Source organism: Danio rerio, chromosome 3, assembly GCF_052040795.2.
Source record: "Danio rerio strain M-AB ecotype USA chromosome 3, GRCz13ab, whole genome shotgun sequence".
Taxonomy (NCBI): Eukaryota; Metazoa; Chordata; class Actinopteri; order Cypriniformes; family Danionidae; genus Danio; species Danio rerio.
The window spans coordinates 40,492,704-40,511,875 of record NC_141023.1 but is presented as its reverse complement, the minus strand read 5'-3'; the positions used below and the strand labels follow the sequence as shown (position 1 = coordinate 40,511,875).

General features: G+C 35.7%; 1 protein-coding gene across 6 annotated transcripts in view; it reads right to left on the bottom strand.

The window, feature by feature from the left end:
- Window positions 1–19,172, bottom strand: part of mmd2a (monocyte to macrophage differentiation-associated 2a) — a 37,010-nt gene extending 17,838 nt beyond the window's left edge. For 5 of the 6 annotated variants that reach the window (XM_087242807.1, XM_087242806.1, XM_087242808.1 and 2 more), the window contains exons 1-2: window positions 18,883–19,172; window positions 2,307–2,388 (exon numbers count right to left, since the gene is read on the bottom strand). In XM_087242807.1, coding sequence (XP_087098933.1) covers window positions 2,307–2,388; window positions 18,883–18,920 — 120 coding nt within the window. In that variant the 5' untranslated portion in view covers window positions 18,921–19,172. 6 annotated transcript variants of the gene reach the window in all.

The following is a 19,172-nucleotide window of genomic DNA, read 5'->3' as shown; positions in this document are numbered from 1 at the left end:
ATATGTTTTGGTCTTGTCCTGAATTCTGGGACTTGACTAGATTAAAAGATAAGACCAAGAACATTAAAAAATGGACTTGGATTTACCTCAAGTAGGGCTGCATGTTATAGGAAAAATCTGATATTGCGATATTTTATTTTTCTACAATAAATATTGCAATATGAATACGGTTTTACAAGATAGTTTGAATAGCTCTATTTGAGAGTTTTCTGGTACAGAAATTAAATAATCGCAATGCAAAAAATATATATATACATATTATATATTTATATATTTAAAAAATATTAAATAAATAAATTATATATATATATATATATATATATATATATATATATATATATATATATATATATATATATATATATATATATATATATATATATATATACATACACTTTATCTTGTTTTTTGACCACATTTATTGTAGATCAAGTAATCTTAATTCTTCAGAAGAATTAAGTCAAAATTTGGAGTTTTTCCTTAGAACATGCTAAATTATCTGCCAATGGAGTTATTAAAATAATCTTACAGTTTTTCTCAGTGGCTTTGGTGCATTTCTCACAACACTATTTACATTTGCACAACAGTTAGTGCTTTTCTCAAAACAATTAGTACAAACTGCAAAACCTAGCTGATAACCTGCAAAAGCGTGTCATTTGCTCAAAATGCATAGCTCATTCCTCAAAAGCAAGTATTGATGTCCATGAAAGTGTCAGTGTCATCAAGATGAAAAGTCCTGACACCATTGTTTATGAATAAGTCAAATGGCTTTGTCATGTTTTCATTACGACAGTTTACTCTCTACATTTTTTTCCAATGCAAAAAAAAAGTCAGATTTTGGTGACACTTCCTGAAAATGCTCAAGACAGCATTATATACTATTTGCACAGCCATTTGAAAACTACAGTAAAGTTAGACATCATGTTTTTTTGCATAAACTGTATAAATAATTAAATTCAGATAATCTTTGTTACACCTCCAAACATACTTTTTGTGCCCAAACAACATTGCAGATCTTGCTATGTGACTATTGCAGATGCGCACATTGCGAGACCGATGCCGAAACGATTTATTGCACATCCCTAACCTCAAGGTACCAAAACCATGTTTTCACGTGCTTTTGGAACTTTTCATTGCTACAGAAGGATATTGACTCAACTGCTTTCATCCTTGACTCAGATAATAATAATAAGCTGTTCTCTACTAGAACACTGTGTCATAATACATAATACAAAACGGCCAACTACAGCCCTGCATGATGTATGTCCATTTGCTAATCAGATTATACTAATTACATAAGGAAAAGGGAAATTGACAATTTCTGACCAACACTCTTTCCATCTGTCATTATGTGTGACTGATCAAATCATATTAACATATCCTATGAGCCCTACTGGTTTTCTTAAAGCCTTTTTAAAGAAATAAATGAATAAACCAACAATTCCAGGCCTTTGTACACTCAAAAAAGGACCTTTGCTGCTTGTTGAAACTACTTATTTAAAATGAGTTTAAAAAACGCAATTTGTAAGGTTTTCGTGGGGACAATTAATTGTTTTAAACTTAATAAACTTACATTTGTAAAAAAAATAATAATAATAATAATAATAAAGTTAACTTAATTGATTTGTGTTGTACAACATGAACGAATTGTGTGGAACCCTGATTTTTTTTACAGTGTAACAGTTCTGACATAATCACAAACACTTCAGTGCAATTTTCAATTTTAAATGAAGCCGAAGTGCAATTCTCTTGGGCATTTTCAGCAATATGCACCAAATGACAATGTACCGATGCAAAGCGGATTTGGTGTGTGGTCGATGTCTCGTGCTTTAACTCGTGAACTAGCAGTGCCAGATGTGCAGCTCTGAGAGGAGGGGATTAGAGAGTAGGATGTTATCCAAACAACATCACGTAGCCAAGGCCGTACACAACATGCCCATAAAAAACACATGTACATATAAAGACCAGAAGCAATGCTGAATCAAGCAAATTACAGTATGAGACAGACAATGACTGTTATCAAATGGTTTGTTCAGTGATTTTTGTCTGGTATATAAGCAGTATTACATCACACAATCACTGTAGGTTTTTTGCAAGCTTGGTGATCCTTCTGTGTCACAGGACAATGGCATTAAACCTTTGCCTTGAAAACACCCTCTCTTGATGTCTTTATGCTAAATGTTGACCCTCACCAACCCAACCAGTTTGCGATCGCATGCACTGCTATGTTCTAATTTAGGTTTCTCCAGCATATTGTTTTGTCCTGCTTTGACACTGTGTGAGATGAGAAGTAGATTTCCACTTACTCCATGTGTGGCACAGTTGGCAGCATGCTCATACTCAGTAGGCTGGTATCTCTTGCTAGATGGAACTCGGTTGTTCATAAACCTAAAAAAAGATTCATGTTAATTCATTTATTTATTAATGAAGTGCTTAAATGTTGAGAGGATGATGAAGCTTTTATTCTTTCTATTTGAAATTAGATTTATTTTTTGAAGCACTTTATCTGGAATTTCATTACTAGTGCAGAAACACCACATGATTTTTCACATGTACTGCACATGAGAACTTACGTTTATTCATTCATTTTCCTTCAGCTTAGTCTTTTTATCAATCAGGGGTCACCACAGCGGAATGAACCACCAACTTATCCAGCATATGTTTTACACAGCGGATGCCCTTTCAGCTGCAACCCAGTACTGGGAAACACCCATACACCCATTCACACACATACACTACGACCAATTTAGTTTATTCTATTTACCTATAGCGCATGTCTTTGGACTGTGGGGGAAACGGGAGCACCCGGAGGAAACGCAAACATGGTGAGAACATGCAAACTTCAAACAGAAATGCCAACTGACCCAGCTGGGACTTGAACCAGCGATCTTCTTGCTGTGAGGTGACAGTGCTAACCACTGAGAAACCGTGCCGCCCACTTATATCATTAAAATATTACATACATTTACATGTGCAATACATGTGGTTTTCAGTCAGAAGCATAGCTGAATTTATACTGTTCATTAAAATGTCTGCACTCATTTACACTGTCATTCTGAATCAGAAGTCTGTGGTTGGTTAGATTTATTTATTTAAGTACATTTTTTAAAAATAATCCATAAGTTATGGTAATTCTCATATTGACAGCTGGCTTATCCGCTGCCAATTATTAAGACAATGGCTGTTTTTTATTAAAGTAATACTTATAAAGTGTTATCCTATTCTACATTCCTAATCCTACCCAATTCCTAAACCCAACAACAACATTACTAACTATTAATACACAGCTATTTAGTGGTTTATTGAGCTAAAAGTCTCACTTAATGGTTTGTTTATAGAAATAGAGCAACCAAAGTACCCAAAATCCAGCTTTGCAATAACAGGAAGAAATAACACTTTAAAGCAGGGGTGTCCCAAACTCAGTCCTGGAGGGCGGTGTCCTGCATAATTTAGTTCCAACCCCAATTAAACACACCTGAACCTAATCAAGCTCTTTCTAGGCATACTAGAAACTTCCAGGGAGGTGTGTGGAAGAAAGTTGGAGCAAAACTATGCAAGACACCGGCCCTCCAGGACTGAGTTTGGTTAAAAATATACAGAAATTGTGTTTTTTTTTTTGCTATGTTTTCTTCAATAATCTAAAAAATGACAGAGAAACTCTGGTTATATAATTTCCATCTGTGTTTTTTGCAACTCTACTCTTCAATGCACAACATAAACATACCGTTAACATAAGTTAATAAAAATAAAGAGATCTGTTTTTGCAAATAAACTCTTTCTATGATCTTTAGAAATGAATATTTTGAGTGTTTGGATGAATTCAGAAGAACTACATTGCTTGAAATAGAAAACTTCTGTATGTCTTTATAGCCATTTTTAAAGCTATCGCTCGATTGAATGGGCGTTAACAGTGGTCATCAGAATTGGTTTAAAGCAGCAAATTACAAATACTTAAATTACTGTATATGAGTAGTATTTCTCAAAAATTGTAATTCAATAAGTAGTTTAAAAATTGTGTATTTTTACTTTCCCTTGAGTATTTATAGTTCTGTATCGGAACTTTTACTCCACGACTTTCCTTTAACCTGTAGTCACAACCTCATTTTTTTTTGTGTATGGGGATTAGAAAAATCAGTGATTCCTGTCCAATCAAATCGCACATCAAAAGTAAATTGCATCATACCAAACAACCTCATGACATGGGCCCTTTATAAATACAGCAAACCATTTGGAAGCATTAAGTGTCCAAGAAGATGTTTGAAATTTTTCAATCATTGACCCAGACGCCTGTTTCACACCGCAAGCGTCAGCGGCGCGTGAGCAGAGCTGAGCAGCGCGTGTGTTTTCGGCGTCCATGTTAACAGATTAGAGCTTTCATACCGCACGCAGCAGCAGCGCGTCAGAGCGAGGCGTGAGCGTCGCCGAAGCAGCAGTGCAGCGATAGTTTCGGCGCTGGGTCTATTTTTGACGCGCTGCTCACGCTCAATTAAAGTGACAGTGCATTGACAACGACCAAAACACATTGAATGACAGTAAAAAGTAGCAATTTTACCCAATAAATGCGTTAATAATGTCAAATGGTTTATATATAGTCATTCAAATTCACTTAAAACGATTTAAAACGGCAACAAACATTTATTTAGGTCCGAACTACAAAACCAAATGTAAAACAATTTTAGTATCAGTTGCACACTAGTGTTGTAGGAGAGGGGAAATAGAATATTTACGGGAATTGTAGTCCATAGCGAAGTGTATTGTGGGTAGTGTAGTTCGACACGCATGCTGGATGATGTGAGCTCGCTGTGTTCTGTGCAGCGGAGCAGAGGAAGAAAGTTTTAATCGGCTTTGTTTTATGTTCACTCGAGTTATTCCTACCGGGAGCTGTTTGCACAAATTGCCCTCTGAATCTGACAACACGAAAATAAGTAAAAGAATGGCATGCATTAATTACTTTTGTCCGTCTCATCATCTGCACGAGCATGAATTAACGAGCTGTTACGCCTGTTTCACACCGCAAGCGTCAGCGGCGCGTGAGCAGAGCGTGAGCAGCGCGTATGTCGAGCAGTAGCAGCACGCAGGCGTTTGCCTTTCACACCAACTGCGTCTGCAGCGCGCAGCTCTTCGGCAGCTGCTGCTGAGATCAACCTATCTCTGTCTATTCTATCTAGTTACCCCTCTATATACAAATACACTTTTTAAACTTTTCATCTGTACCAAGGCCCCTCCTATGCTGTTTCATTAACCTGCAAATGTTTATTTTACAAATTTTATAGATCAAATAGTACTGTATGCTTCTAAAGCTAACTTATATGAGAATTGTCTACAGTCAGAAGACAATCGCCTGTGATATCATGTCATTTGTTTTTTGATTATCAGGTTGCTGTAGACCTAGTTATAATCATATTTATACAATATAGTTATAATGATATTTATACATGATCAAACTAGTGTTAATTTCTCCGCTTCAGTGATGTCCAGCGGCAAAATAACAGCTCGTTAATTCATGCTCGTGCAGATGATGAGACGGACAAAAGTAACCAATGCATGCCATTCTTTTACTTATTTTTGTGTTGTCAGATTCACAGTGCAAACAGCTCCCGGTAGGAATAATTCGAGTGAACATAAAACAAAGCCGATTAAAACTTTCTTGCTCTGCTAGCTGCACAGAACACAGCGAGCTCACATAATCCAGCATGCGTGTCGCACTACACTACCCACAATACACTTCGCTATGGACTACAAATCCCGTAAATATTCCATTTCCCCTCTCCTACAACACTAGTGTGCAACTTAAGCAAAACTGATAGTAAAATAGTTTTACATTTGGTTTTGTAGTTCGGGCCTAAATAAATGTTTGTTGCCGTTTTTAATCGTTTTAAGTTCATTTGAATGACTATATATAAACCATTTGACATTATTAACGTATTTATTGAGTAAAATTGTTAGTTTTTACTGTCATTCAATGTGTTTTGGTCATTCTCAATGCACTGTCACTTTAATTGAGCGTGAGCAGCGCGTCAAAAATAGACCCAGCGCCGAAACTATCGCTGCACTGCTGCTTCGGCAACGCTCACGCCTCGCTCTGACGCGCTGCTGCTGCGTGCGGTATGAAAGCTCTAATCTGTTAACATGGACGACGAAAACACACGCGCTGCTCACGCTCTGCTCACGCGCCGCTGACGCTTGCGGTGTGAAACAGGCGTTATTCTGCCGCTGGACATCACTGAAGCGGAGAAATTAACACTAGTTTGATCATGTATAAATATCATTATAACTATATTGGATAAATATGATTATAACTAGGTCTACAGCAACCTGATAATCAAAAAACAAATGACACGATATCACAGGTGATTGTCTTCTGACTGTAGACACTTCTCATATAAGTTAGCTTTAGAAGCATACAGTACTATTTGATCTATAAAATTTGTAAAATAAATATTTGCAGGTTAACGAAACAGCATAGGTGGGGCCTTGGTGCAGATGAAAAGTTTAAAAAGTGTATTTGTATATAGAGAGACATGGGTAACTTGATAGAATAGACAGAGATAGATTGATCTCAGCAGCAGCTGCCGAAGAACTGCGCGCTGCAGACGCAGCTGGTGTGAAAGGCAAACGCCTGCGTGCTGCTACTGCTCGACAAACGCGCTGCTCACGCTCTGCTCACGCGCCGCTGACGCTTGCGGTGTGAAACAGGCGAGAGACTGTTTAGATGCATATCACTAAATAGAAGATGACAGATGTTTCCAGCATGATGGCAGAAATGGCCTTAAACACCAAGAAAGTGCAAGAAATCAACATGACGTCAGATTCACATTATACCCCAACGTCATGGGGATGTTGTATTTTGTTAGGAAATGAAAATCAGGTTGATGTCAAAACCCAATCTCAGGCCAACGTCAATATTCAAAGTCCAACCTCAAATCAACCAAATATCAACGTCTTATGATTTTACAGCTTGACGTTGTGTGGACGTTACCACTGTGACATCTATCAGATGTTGGATTTTGGTTGCCATACCTGATTAATAAGAGTCAGTATTTGTCAATTTTTATTATTTGACATTTTTGACATCAATATGATGTTGTTTTAAGATGTTGACTTGATGTTAGATTTTGCTTACTTTCTAACAACCTAAAATCAACCAAATATCAACGTCATTTGATGTCGTTATTGGACATCAAAATAACGTTGTCCTTAGATGCTGGCTAGACTTGAATTTAGGTCACCTGACATCACAACCTAAATCTAACCTAACTAACCAACTAAATGCACTACAGAATGTTACGTTTACACACATCCACAAATTACATGTAAATGCATCAGCTTTTTACAGTGTCATACTCACTACTCAATCAGAAGGCTGTTATCATCCATACTCATGGTTAATCAGCTATAGATCACATATGGTTGTGACCGGAAGTTAACGAGATTTATATTATTTATTAAATTTCCCATTCATTGCATTTTATTAACGTTTACCCCAACCCTAAACCTAAACATCACAATAATGTAAAAACAGATCTGGATCTGGAGTTTCTATTAGTATAGCTGATCAACCATGTGGGTGGATGATGACAGCCTTCTCAGCATTCCAGTAGGTGCAGAAGGACCCTACTGGCACATTATTACCATCTGATAACCAATGATAATGCCCATTCAATCAAGTGATAACATTTGAAGCGGGTGATGCTGACCAGAAGCCTCACTTTCGTTTAGAATACAGAAAAACTGACCCCAAATTCTCACTTTAATAGTCTCTAACTGACACAACCCATGGCACAGGCACAGCAGTGCTACCTAACAGGTTTGTTTCCTTTCAGAGCTTAATTTAGACAATAAGAAACACATTACAAAGAAACAGCACGTAATTCTCAGGTTCAAGAGTGTTAGGTAACCCTCTTTGTGACACCTCGAGAACTTAATAAGCATTCGGATCAGATTTTTGGAATTGTCCAGGACTGCATGGTTGCCTAGCATCTGTAGCTACCAAACGACTAAAGCTAATCCTGTTTGGAATGAGCTCTTTTATTGCCACTCACATTGAGCTGCTGATTTATTGAGTGATAATGTCATAGTCTCCATGCCAACCCGAGGCTTGGGATTTTCTTTTTTATTTTCCTCCAAACACTCTTTATCTGTGTGATTTAATTAATGTGCATGAGGACACAGGGAAGTGGGCTAGACTCCTAACCAGAATTAATGAGCCGACCTCAGCGAGCTCCAGAAACCACCTTACTTTGCTTTCTGATTATATATCTTCATTATAGCGTAATTAAGGCAGAAATCTGATAGATAGTCTTTAGTTTAAGTCCTATTAAAAACCCTTTCCCATTGAAACATTTGGTGGCTCAAATGGTATGTCCATTCTTTTATGAAACATTCATTCATTCATTTTCTTTTCGGCTCAGTCCCTTTATTAATCAGGGGTCACCACAGTGGAATGAACCGCCAACTTATGCAGCATATGTTTTACACAGCAGATGCCCTTCCAGCTGCAACCCAACATTGGGAAACACCCATACACTCTCATTCACACACACACACAACGACCAATTTAGTTTTATTTAATTAACCTACACCTTATGTCTTCCCACATAGCAAAATTTCTCTGGGCCATCTCTAGCCCAAACAGTGAGGTTTTGCTTGGCCCACATGCCGCAGTGAATTACGGTACATGACTAGACCAAGTCTGGCTTTCAGACAAGGGCCAAACATGGAGCATATCTCGGTCAAGCCTCAGCCAACTTTATAACTTATAACTGGGCCTGAACTGGGCCAACTTGGTGCATCACGATTGCAATGAAACTGATAAATCCATTGCACTTTAAGCACACTATGGGCATGCTTTTTTTGATTGGCGAGTTGATTATTAGATTTTTTTTTTACTCAAAACATTCTTATGTATTTTAAATGTGGGTCAAACTTATGTGGCCCACATATCAATATTTAACATCTGGGCCAAATACTACATTTTAAATCTTGCCGAAATCATGTGTGCCACCTTAAAGATGGTGCCACCTCTGCCAAACCCAGGCCATGTTTGGCCCACATGCTGTATGCCAGTGCCGGAAGAATGCCTGCTTTGTCAGCTTTATGCCAAATCTGGTCCAGAATTCTTACCTGGGTTTGGACTGTGAGGGAAACTGGAGCACCCGAACGAACTACACTAACACAGGCTTTTATGAAACCTGCTTTTGTTCATTTTTTTAATTTTTATTTGCGGTTATATTAAGCAATTGGCATGCTCTTATGCTTAAAAAATCCAGGTGTGAATTCGGACATTGCATTTACAGTCATATAGTCAATTATAATGCATCAATGGACAACAGTGTTCCTCCAAACATCACAGATATTGGGTGTATTTAGTGTCACTTTTTTAGATCAAGGTCTTGCTATTTGTTTTTTGTCTATTGAAGGAAAATATTTACTGTGATGCCCTGTTCATTATCATGGATGAGTTCATTAAATGAGTGTTTGGCATCACTCCAGGGTTCAGCACCTGGTGTGTCTCTGCTTGGGTTTTATTAAAGGAATTGCTTTTATATAATGACATCTGGAGCTAAACTGGGAAGCTCAGTGTTACAATGTCATTTTGCCACTACTGGACACTTAAATGTATTTTTATATAAGAGAGAAATGCTTAAATAATAAAAGTGGGAGATGTTGACAAGAAAAAATGATATCCCAATATTTTAGGGGATTCCTTTTCAATGACAAGAACTCATATTTTGCGGAGTGTGTTATCAGTGTGCTTGTAATAAATGTATGTAATGTGCATTTATCATGTATGGCTAATATACACCCAAAGTGCTACACAGTCATGAACAGTCTCTCGACACCTCCACCAGTGTGCAGCATCCACTTGGATGATGCGACGGCAGCCACTGGACAATGGCGCTAGTGCGCTCATCACACACAAGCTATTGGTGGATTGGGGAGACAGTGATACAGCCAATTTGGTGGGTGGGGAAGATTGGGAGGCCATGATTAGTATAAGAGCCGATGGAAAGATTTTAGCCACGACACTGGGGTTACACCCCTACTCTTTAAGAGAAGAGACATGGGCTGTTTATGACCACAGAGACCTCAGTTTAACATATTATCTGATCAATCATGGATACATATGACACCAAAAAAAAAAAAAAAACAGTAGTTAATGGCTGGTTCCTGTTAAATTAGTGATTCACTGAATCAATAATTTGAAAAGATTCATACAAAACATCTGAAAATCTAGATTTGAATGACTTTGATGCACATGGGTGTTGGGAGGACAATAAATTGTGGCTGGGTCCCAACTCCAGAAAAGAGCTGGAAACTGAACTCTACTCATTGGTATTTGAGCTATAGACTAGTGCACTAATAACAAGGATATTGCTGCTGATAGTGCAACTGTTATTCAATGCTGCAACAAAGACTACATGATGCCTTTGAAGCAACCGGGTGAACAACTGATGAACATTCAATTAAATACCAGTTGGTTTAGTTTACCTTGCTAGGTCGATGGAGTGCAACAAGTGTGAGTAGTGAAAACGCGTAATGGAGTTGAATTCATATGAACCCAACATGTGCCAAGTGTAATGGGTTTGAGGACAGGGCAGTGAGGACACCAGCTTATGAATGCACAGCATGAATTGCTAACCCTGGGCTAAGTTATGTAATAATCTGGGGCTTAAATGACCTTTAAATGAGATGTTAACATGGAATTTATCATTCAGTTAACATTTATAATTTACATTTACGCATTTATCAGCCACTTTAATAACTTACAAGTGAGAATAAAAGAAGAACTTCAAATCATCATATAGAAGCAGTGTATAAATACTATGACTAAGTTCATTTAAAAAATGTCAAGTTAATTTTAAGACTATTTTCTCAAAGCATACAGAGTGTATAGGGCTGCACAATATGTCATTTTGGCATCGATATCATGTTGTGCGCATGCGCAATAGTCATATCGCAAAGATATTCTATGTTGAGTCTGAATTATAGTTGAACAGAATTGGATTTAATCACGGTACTTATACAGAATTTATATGATTTATGCAAAAAAAAAATTCCTCACTTAAAATTTTTGTCTTGTTTCTAGTCTAAATCTACATTTCAAAGCGAAAACCAGATTATTTCACTTACGCCTCTGGCAGATAATTTAGCTTGTTCAAAGGAAAACTCTTAATTTTGACTCTTTTCTTCTGACAGTAAAAACAAAACATTATTTTTACTTAAGGATTTTAGATATTTGGGCAAGAAATAAGAGAAAACTACGTTAGAAAAGGTGATTATTCAATTTATGTACCTAATTGCTGCTAGTCTTCTCAGAATACCATCAAACTCTCTTGTGAAACTCCATTCATATTGCAATATTTATTACAGAAAATAAAATATCGCAATATCTGATTTTTTCAAAATCGTGCAGCCCTAGTACGGAGCACACTTAGATTTGCACAATGTTTTCCAAAATGTATGCATGCTTAAGGTGCATATGGAGAGGAAAAGATTGCGTCTTCTATGGGTGGTTTGTAAAGCTCACTTAACTGTGTAAAGCACAATAAGCACAATAAGAATTAGCCAAAGTTTTTTCAAGACAGTAAGTTAAAAAGTCTCTGATGTATAAAGAGAGAAGAGTGTTTTCAATAATGATTTATTTAAATTTCTTAAGATATTTGTGGTTTTGATTCTTAGTAGGAGTGTAAAGAGAGAAAGATCAGTGTCGGGATCAGGATATGATAATGTCACACTGCGAGGATGGAGCACTGAGAGACATGTCACTAAAGAAAACATTCAGAGATTGGAACGTTTACCCTTCACAAACCCTCCACGGCAATATGATACACAGTGCTAGTCTTGGGTTTAAGCCAACAACCGTTTAGCCAAGATGTGTACTCATGCATAATGTGGGCCTACTAGTTATGACATCAAAGATTGCATTCCAACATTTCAAAGGCTGACCTCAAGTTCTGATTTTTCCAAACCGCACAGTAAGTGCATTTTGCCGCATAATGTTCGTCCACATTGCTCTACTGAACCATTTAAAACCACTTATTGTTGAATATATTGTATCTAAAGTTAATAATTTCATAAATGCTCTTATGTTTGAGGTTTAGTTAAAGTCTGTGTGAAATCAAAATTAGCACACATTGCTATTCTTTAGGTGAACAATTATATAGTTAATCCACTAAAAAAACGTTTGCTTTGATATTCTTCAATCAAAGACTATAGAATACTCAAGACATGTCATTATAGTTTTGAATGAGGAAAAGTATAACAGTCATTATGGAGGACGTAGCCCCACCTACTAGTACAGGAGCCAATCATCAATCGCTATAGACTGACGTTTCTCCAGAGGAGAAGCTCAGACTAGACGTGTTTTTACGACAGATTTTTGTGGTCAACAAATGCACTGATATCTCAGTGAATACTTGAAGAGTTTGGTTGCAAAATGCGATAAATGCCATTTTTTGACATTTGGATTTTATCATTGGAAATTACTGTTCAGATGTACCTTAATCTATGTGTGAATTGCTGCCATTAATAACATTTAAAAATGTACATTTTAGGCCTACTACAAAATGTATTTTTCACAAAACGCGATATCCGCCAGACCAGTTTCTTTACAAAGTGCGATATAACAGGTATAGAAAGTTCAGGAAGCTTCACGAGCTCAGCATCCCCTGGGAAGAGAGTCGCCAATGAAGTGCTCCGAATTTGTTAATTGATTTAGCGATAGAATATGAAGCCTTCAACATCACGAAAATGTATAAGAACGCTACAAAAGTGGACCAGAATAAGATACTTCTGCGTCTGTCAACAATATGCAAATGCAGCAGGGAACAAGTCTCCACTGATGTCAATTAATAGGAAGGCCAGGAAGCACCTTTTTTCCTGCGCACCTCCCCATCACAAGATAACTGTCTGCAAGGCGACATTTCTAAGTGTCATTTTAAGTGTATTTTTTAAATAATTTCTTACATGTAGCAGAGTAGCCTATCGGAAGATTTATTCATGTGGTTCTACATATATTGTTTATAGCCTAAAACCTCACCTTAATTCTTGTTGTTGAACATAAAGGGCACATGTTGTTATGGAGAAAAAATAATGGTTTTGCGTTTTCACAACAACCAGTAAATAAGCTATTTTTGTTATTATTATTATTACAGTGAAATAATTCATTAAATATGATAGGGCGAGGCGAGCTTGTGTCGCGGACTCTGTGACTGTGGCTCCGTCCGCTCTGATCATACAGGTTTGGTTTTCAGCAGCAGTGTGAAGGAGCTGCCCTCCACTTTTTTCTTTCTGTAACAAGCAACAAGTCATTTATCTAACTAACTTACTCTTACTTCTCAAACAAAACATTGATTCACTAGCTTTTCTTAATGGTATATTTGTAGTAGAATATGGCCTAAGGTGGATATAGTGTTTTTAAAAATATATATATAATAATAATAATAAGTAATTTATGTTATGTTGTGTACATTCTGGCCAAATCTAACTCAGAATCTTATTACTATTAATCAATCTTTGTATATATTATTCCATATATTTATGTTTAGTTTTTTAACCAATTTAAAATGTTTGACAATGTTAAGATTAATATGTTGCGTTTTGGCTTGGTTTTTGACTTATTTATGAACTATTTATGGACATAAAGTTAAATAAAAAATATCCTGGATTTGAAAATATTGTGTTCCTGGCCTTCACTGAGCTCAAGTAATAGTTTATTGTATAAAAATTATGAATGAACTTGACTGTTGATGTCTTAAATACTAATGTCATATAACCAACATTTTTTAAAATGGACATTTCTCGTTTTACAGTGAAACTCTTCACTTGCTTCGCAGACATGAGAAATATTTCCAAATAAAGCTTGAAGTCTGTGCTTTTTAATAAACAAACTACACTTTTTGTTTTTGTAATCTGTATGAAAGGAACGTGAGGTACAGTTTGACCTTTCAAATCCACATCAATTTGTAAACAAAGAGTCGATGTCATTTCTGGGGGAGATTCGCCATCAAGACCAAGTTGGGATTACTTCAGAAGAGCAGCGTAATGAAAGACTCATGGATACTAGAAATTAATGTGCTATAACCTGAATCTTTAAACATTGATAGTCTGTGTGGATTTCTATTTACTTTTGTTAATGTATTATTATTACTATGTGTTTATGGATGTATATGTACATAAATGTGTAGGTGTGTGTACGGGATATGTACAGTTAAAGTCCGAATTGATATATTGATATACATGATATATATATATATATATTTTTTTTTTTAAATAGTTCCCAATTTATGTTTAACAGAGCAAGGAAATTTTGACAGTATGTCTGATATAATTTTTCTTCTGGAGAAAGTCTTATTTGTTTTATTTTGACTACAATAAAAGCAGGTTTTCATTTTTTGAAACACCATTTGAAGTATTTAATTTTAGGCAAAATTATTAGCCCCTTTAAGCTGTTTATTTTTTTGATAGTCTACAGATCAAACCATTGTTTTACAATAACTTGCCTAGTTACTCTAACCCACCTAGTTAACCTAATTAACCTAGTTAAGCCTTTAAATGTCACTTTAAGCTGTATAGAAGTGTCTTAAACAAGTATCTAGTCAAATATGATTTTCTTTCATCACGGCAAAGATAAAAGAAATCAGTTATTATTAGAAATGAGTTATTAAAAGTCTTATGTTTAGAAATGTGTTGAAAAAATCTTCCCTCTTTTAAACAGAAATTGGGGAAAAAATAAACAGGAGGGCTAATAATTCTGAGTTCAGCTGTATATGTATGGGCTGTTATATATACATACATGTATGTATATGTGTATTGTTTTCTATAATATTATAGCCTGTAAATATACCCTGTATTTTTTATGTTTGTGTTGAAGATATGTGTATCTTATGTTTATATATACATATTTTTTCTGTTAGTTTTTGGATGCTATGCTATTTGTGGGATGGCATGGACTTTGGCACTGCTGGGGGTGGGTGGGTGTTTTTCCAGGGGCGCTGGAGGGCTTAAGGAGTGAATCTTGTTTTGTTTATTGGAAAGAAAATTGTAAAGATGCAGTGACCACTCATGTGTAAAATCGATAAAAATGTAATCGTAAGAAGAGCAGCGCGATCTGACGATCATTATTCAAAGATGATAGTATGTGGAAGGGCCATAAATGAGGTTGGTGTCGTGATCTCATTTCTTTCGAGTCCATATGCGACCTTAAAAAATGCTGATTTTGTTTGATTCGTACGTTTAGAAATTAAACTTATGAGACAGTTGTTGCTTAATGTTATTGGTGATTCCAAATATGTAATTATTCGTAAGCTTAACAAACAATTTGATGTTTCGTCTTCAATCAAAGTCAGACTACTTGCTTCTATGTTTGTAGTGGTGGTCCTTCTCTGTTGACTTCGGTTTGATAGCTTCAGCCACAATATTCTTAACCACGCCCCTCTTACCGTTAGTTTGCCATGAGTAAATGATATTCTGTTTTAGCCAGAGGTACATCAACAAACTAAAATAAAAGTCTCAGCAACTTTTGGTCCACCCAGACTTTAAAGCCTTGTCCATTATCCCTTCTCCAGCTTCTTTTTTGAGCACATGCAATTAACTGAGTGATTTACTGCTAATTGCACATGACAGAGGCCAAAATATCTCATCCAAAAACCAAATATGCACTCAGATGGCCACAAAGCGAGTCTCTTGTCTGTGAAACAAGAAGGATCCCAACCAAATCGTCACAAGGGATGAGGATTACACAGTGCAAATCATTGTACTTCGCTTTATGAAAGGAGATTGAAAGAGCACCCTGTGCCGGAGCGTTCTGGGATCATTCTGGAGATTAAATGAAAGTGATCAGGTGCTCACTGCTAGAGTTTATGACTTACATGAGAGTTGTCTAGAGTTTAGAAGAACACCTCCATTTAGAGACAGTTATAGTGATTACATTTAACCACATTTAAATTTAAAGAGATAGTTCACCCAAATATTTAGATTTACATTAACTCATAGTTAACTCACACAAATCCTTCTGTTTTTCTTTTGATCACTGTTCATTCAGTGGTTGAGTGATGCAAATTGCATTTATTACTTAATGCAAAGTTAATTCGAATCATTAATAAAACTTAATAAAACGAAGATAAAAATAAGAAGATATTTTGAAGAATGCTGGAAACGGTCTTGACATCCATAGTAGGAAAAAACTATGGAAATCCATGGCCACCAGTTTCCAGTATTCTTCAAACTATTATAATGCATGTGCACTGGAAAAAATACAGAATTTCCCTTTTTGATACAGGTGAACTATCCCTTTAAATCAGAAATGCCCAAACTAGGGCGCGGCGGGCCAAAGTTGGCCCTTTTAAAAGGTTTGATTTGGCCTGCCATCCCATCTGAGAAGAGAGGGAGAATTTTGGGGAGGTTTAAGGTTGATGGTTTTAATACACATTTCTAATTTAACGTAACCTTTCATTTGTTACTTTTATTTTTAGGCTACAAAAAAAAACTTAAACTAAATGTTTTAATTAAATGTTGTAAATTAAGGCAGATACAGCTGGACTAGTGTATTCGGCATAATGTTATAAATGGAGTTCTTATGTTTTCATTTTAATAGGTTCACTTTAAAATGTAAAAAATATATAATGGATGAGTTAAGTAGTGGAAATAAACGAGGAAATTATTCATAAAAACTTTGTATTACAGTTTGATATATTTACCTTTGGCCAACGACCCTCAATCAAGTTTTTTGGCCCTTCATAAGAAAATATTTGGGCACCCCAAACATTGTTCCATTATGCAAAATAAGACTTGTGTGGTGGCATAAATTAAATTAGGCTGTTAGGCATTGTTATTATACAATAGTAACTGATTAAATTCTAGTTAAAAATTATTTTACCTCAATGAACCAACCTATATGATCAGAGATGAAACAGGGAGCAAAAATAGCAATTCTACATGCAGTAATCCCAACTAGTCAACATCCTCTGGGGGCAAAGATCTCAAAAGGCAAACACAAAGCCCGCTTATGTTTGTCAAATATGTGACATGACACTGACTAAATATGTCATTTTACAAAGCTATTAACACATTTAAAATGTCCTACTGAAAAACTATGTAACAAGCTTTAATATTTATTGTATTGTTTATCCAAAACACTATTCTGATTACATTGTCCTGATAATTTATGGGTAGGCACACATGGAACTGCACAGGCAGAAATCTGCAGATTTCCGCAGATTTTTAGCCCATCATTTGAGTCTTGTAAATGTGTGTAAATTTATATTTATTCAGTTTTTAAATTGATTTCATTTTATTTTAAGCTGAAAAGAAAATGAATGAATGAATATCATTGACTAATATAAAAGTGTTCATTTGATTTATTTACAGTAAAGTTTGTAAAGTAACATTTTTTGTCCTTGAGAGATGTGCTTTGTCCTAGATGGATCTAGATGGATTTGCATTGTAGACATTAAACAAAAATTAAAAAGCAATTAGTTTTATTTCATATAGTACGTTTTTAGTAAATCCGCAGATTTTTTGTTACAAAATTCTCGGCAGAAATAGCAAAGAAATTCCAAATATTCTGTCTGGGCCTATTTATGGGTAAAGAAAATTATGAATGTCATTCACAAGATCATTTCTTAAACCTGTAGATTGATCATTTTACTATGACTTTACACTTAAGAATTCAAATTAGAATTTTAATTGGCATTGATGAACCTGATAACGAAACTCTAACATCCGTTGAATGGCTATTTTACACACAAAGTCATTTATTGTGGAATTTTGAAATAGAGTTAAAGTCAGAATTATTAGCCCCCCTTTAATTTTTTTTTCTTTTTTAAATAATGCCCGAATAAAGTTGAACAAAGCAAGGAAATTTTCACAGTATGTCTGATAAAGAAGAAAGTCTTATTTGTTTTATTTCGGCTAGAGTAAAAACAGTTTTACATTTTTTAATTAACAATTTTAAGATCAAAATTATTAGCCCCTTTAAGTTATATATTTTTTTCAATAGCCTACCTAACAAAACATCGTTATACAATAACTTGCCTAATTACTCTAACCTGCCTAGTTAACCTAATTAACCTAGTTAAGCCTTTAAATATCACTTTAAGCTGCATAGAAGTTTCTTGAAAAATATCTAGTCAAATATTATTTACTGTCATCATGACAAAGATAAAATACATCAGTTATTAGAAATGAGTTGTTAAAACTATTATGTGTAGAAATGTGTTGAAAAAATCTCTGTTATTCAGAAATTGGGGGAAAATAAACAGGGGGCTAATAAATCAGGGGGGGGGTAATAATTCTGACTTCAACTGTATAATTAAAATTCTCTTTTAGTTTTAAACACCATATCTGGAAGGTTCTTCTGAGAACCCAAAATAGTTCTGTGAAACTGCTGTAAAAACTTATTTTTACTGCACATAAAGGAATTATACATGGCAAAATTAATACATGGTTTATCACAGCATAAATTGTTGTTAAATGCAGGCTGTTGTCTAAAACGAATAACGTTAGTTGATTGCAACTCTGTTTTTGTCTTGCGTGTAAGAGAAAAAGACGATTTGCAGGAAATCCTCACCAAAAGCAAGTTGATGCAGTTGCAGAAACGAAAGGAAAGTGGAAGTTGACAGAACTTCAAGATCTTTTCCACATGAATAAACACAATGGCTTCTTCAAACATGTTCACACCAATGCTTTTTGCTTTGGCTCATTGTTTAGCAGTTATTTTTCTCATTGGCAGCCTTGACTTTTTCATTCCAATGTTATTAGTCTATTATTAACTCGGGATGAAGTATAAATAACAACACGTTGTTTAATAAAAAAGCGTAAAACTCAATTTTACATTTATAACAACAATTGTATATCGTTATGCTTAGAGATGAAATATACCTGCCCAGCTTTGTCCTCCTGAAATCCATATTGTACATATTTGTAGCTACATGTTCGCAACGGAAATGACTCCCAGCAGACAGTCTGAGTTTCTCCCGGCAGTAGCGGAGAGCAAAACTCCGGATGTTTCACCGTGTCCGAAACTTGGAAGGAAGCAAAGCACGTGAAGACGTGCGTTGATCGGTACACGCACGAGAGCGCAACTGAAAGACAGTGACAGTGGGGTTTTTTAAGAGAAATAAAAGTGTCTCGCGACCACTTTCTCTCGCTCAGTGTCAGGAATGCCGCTG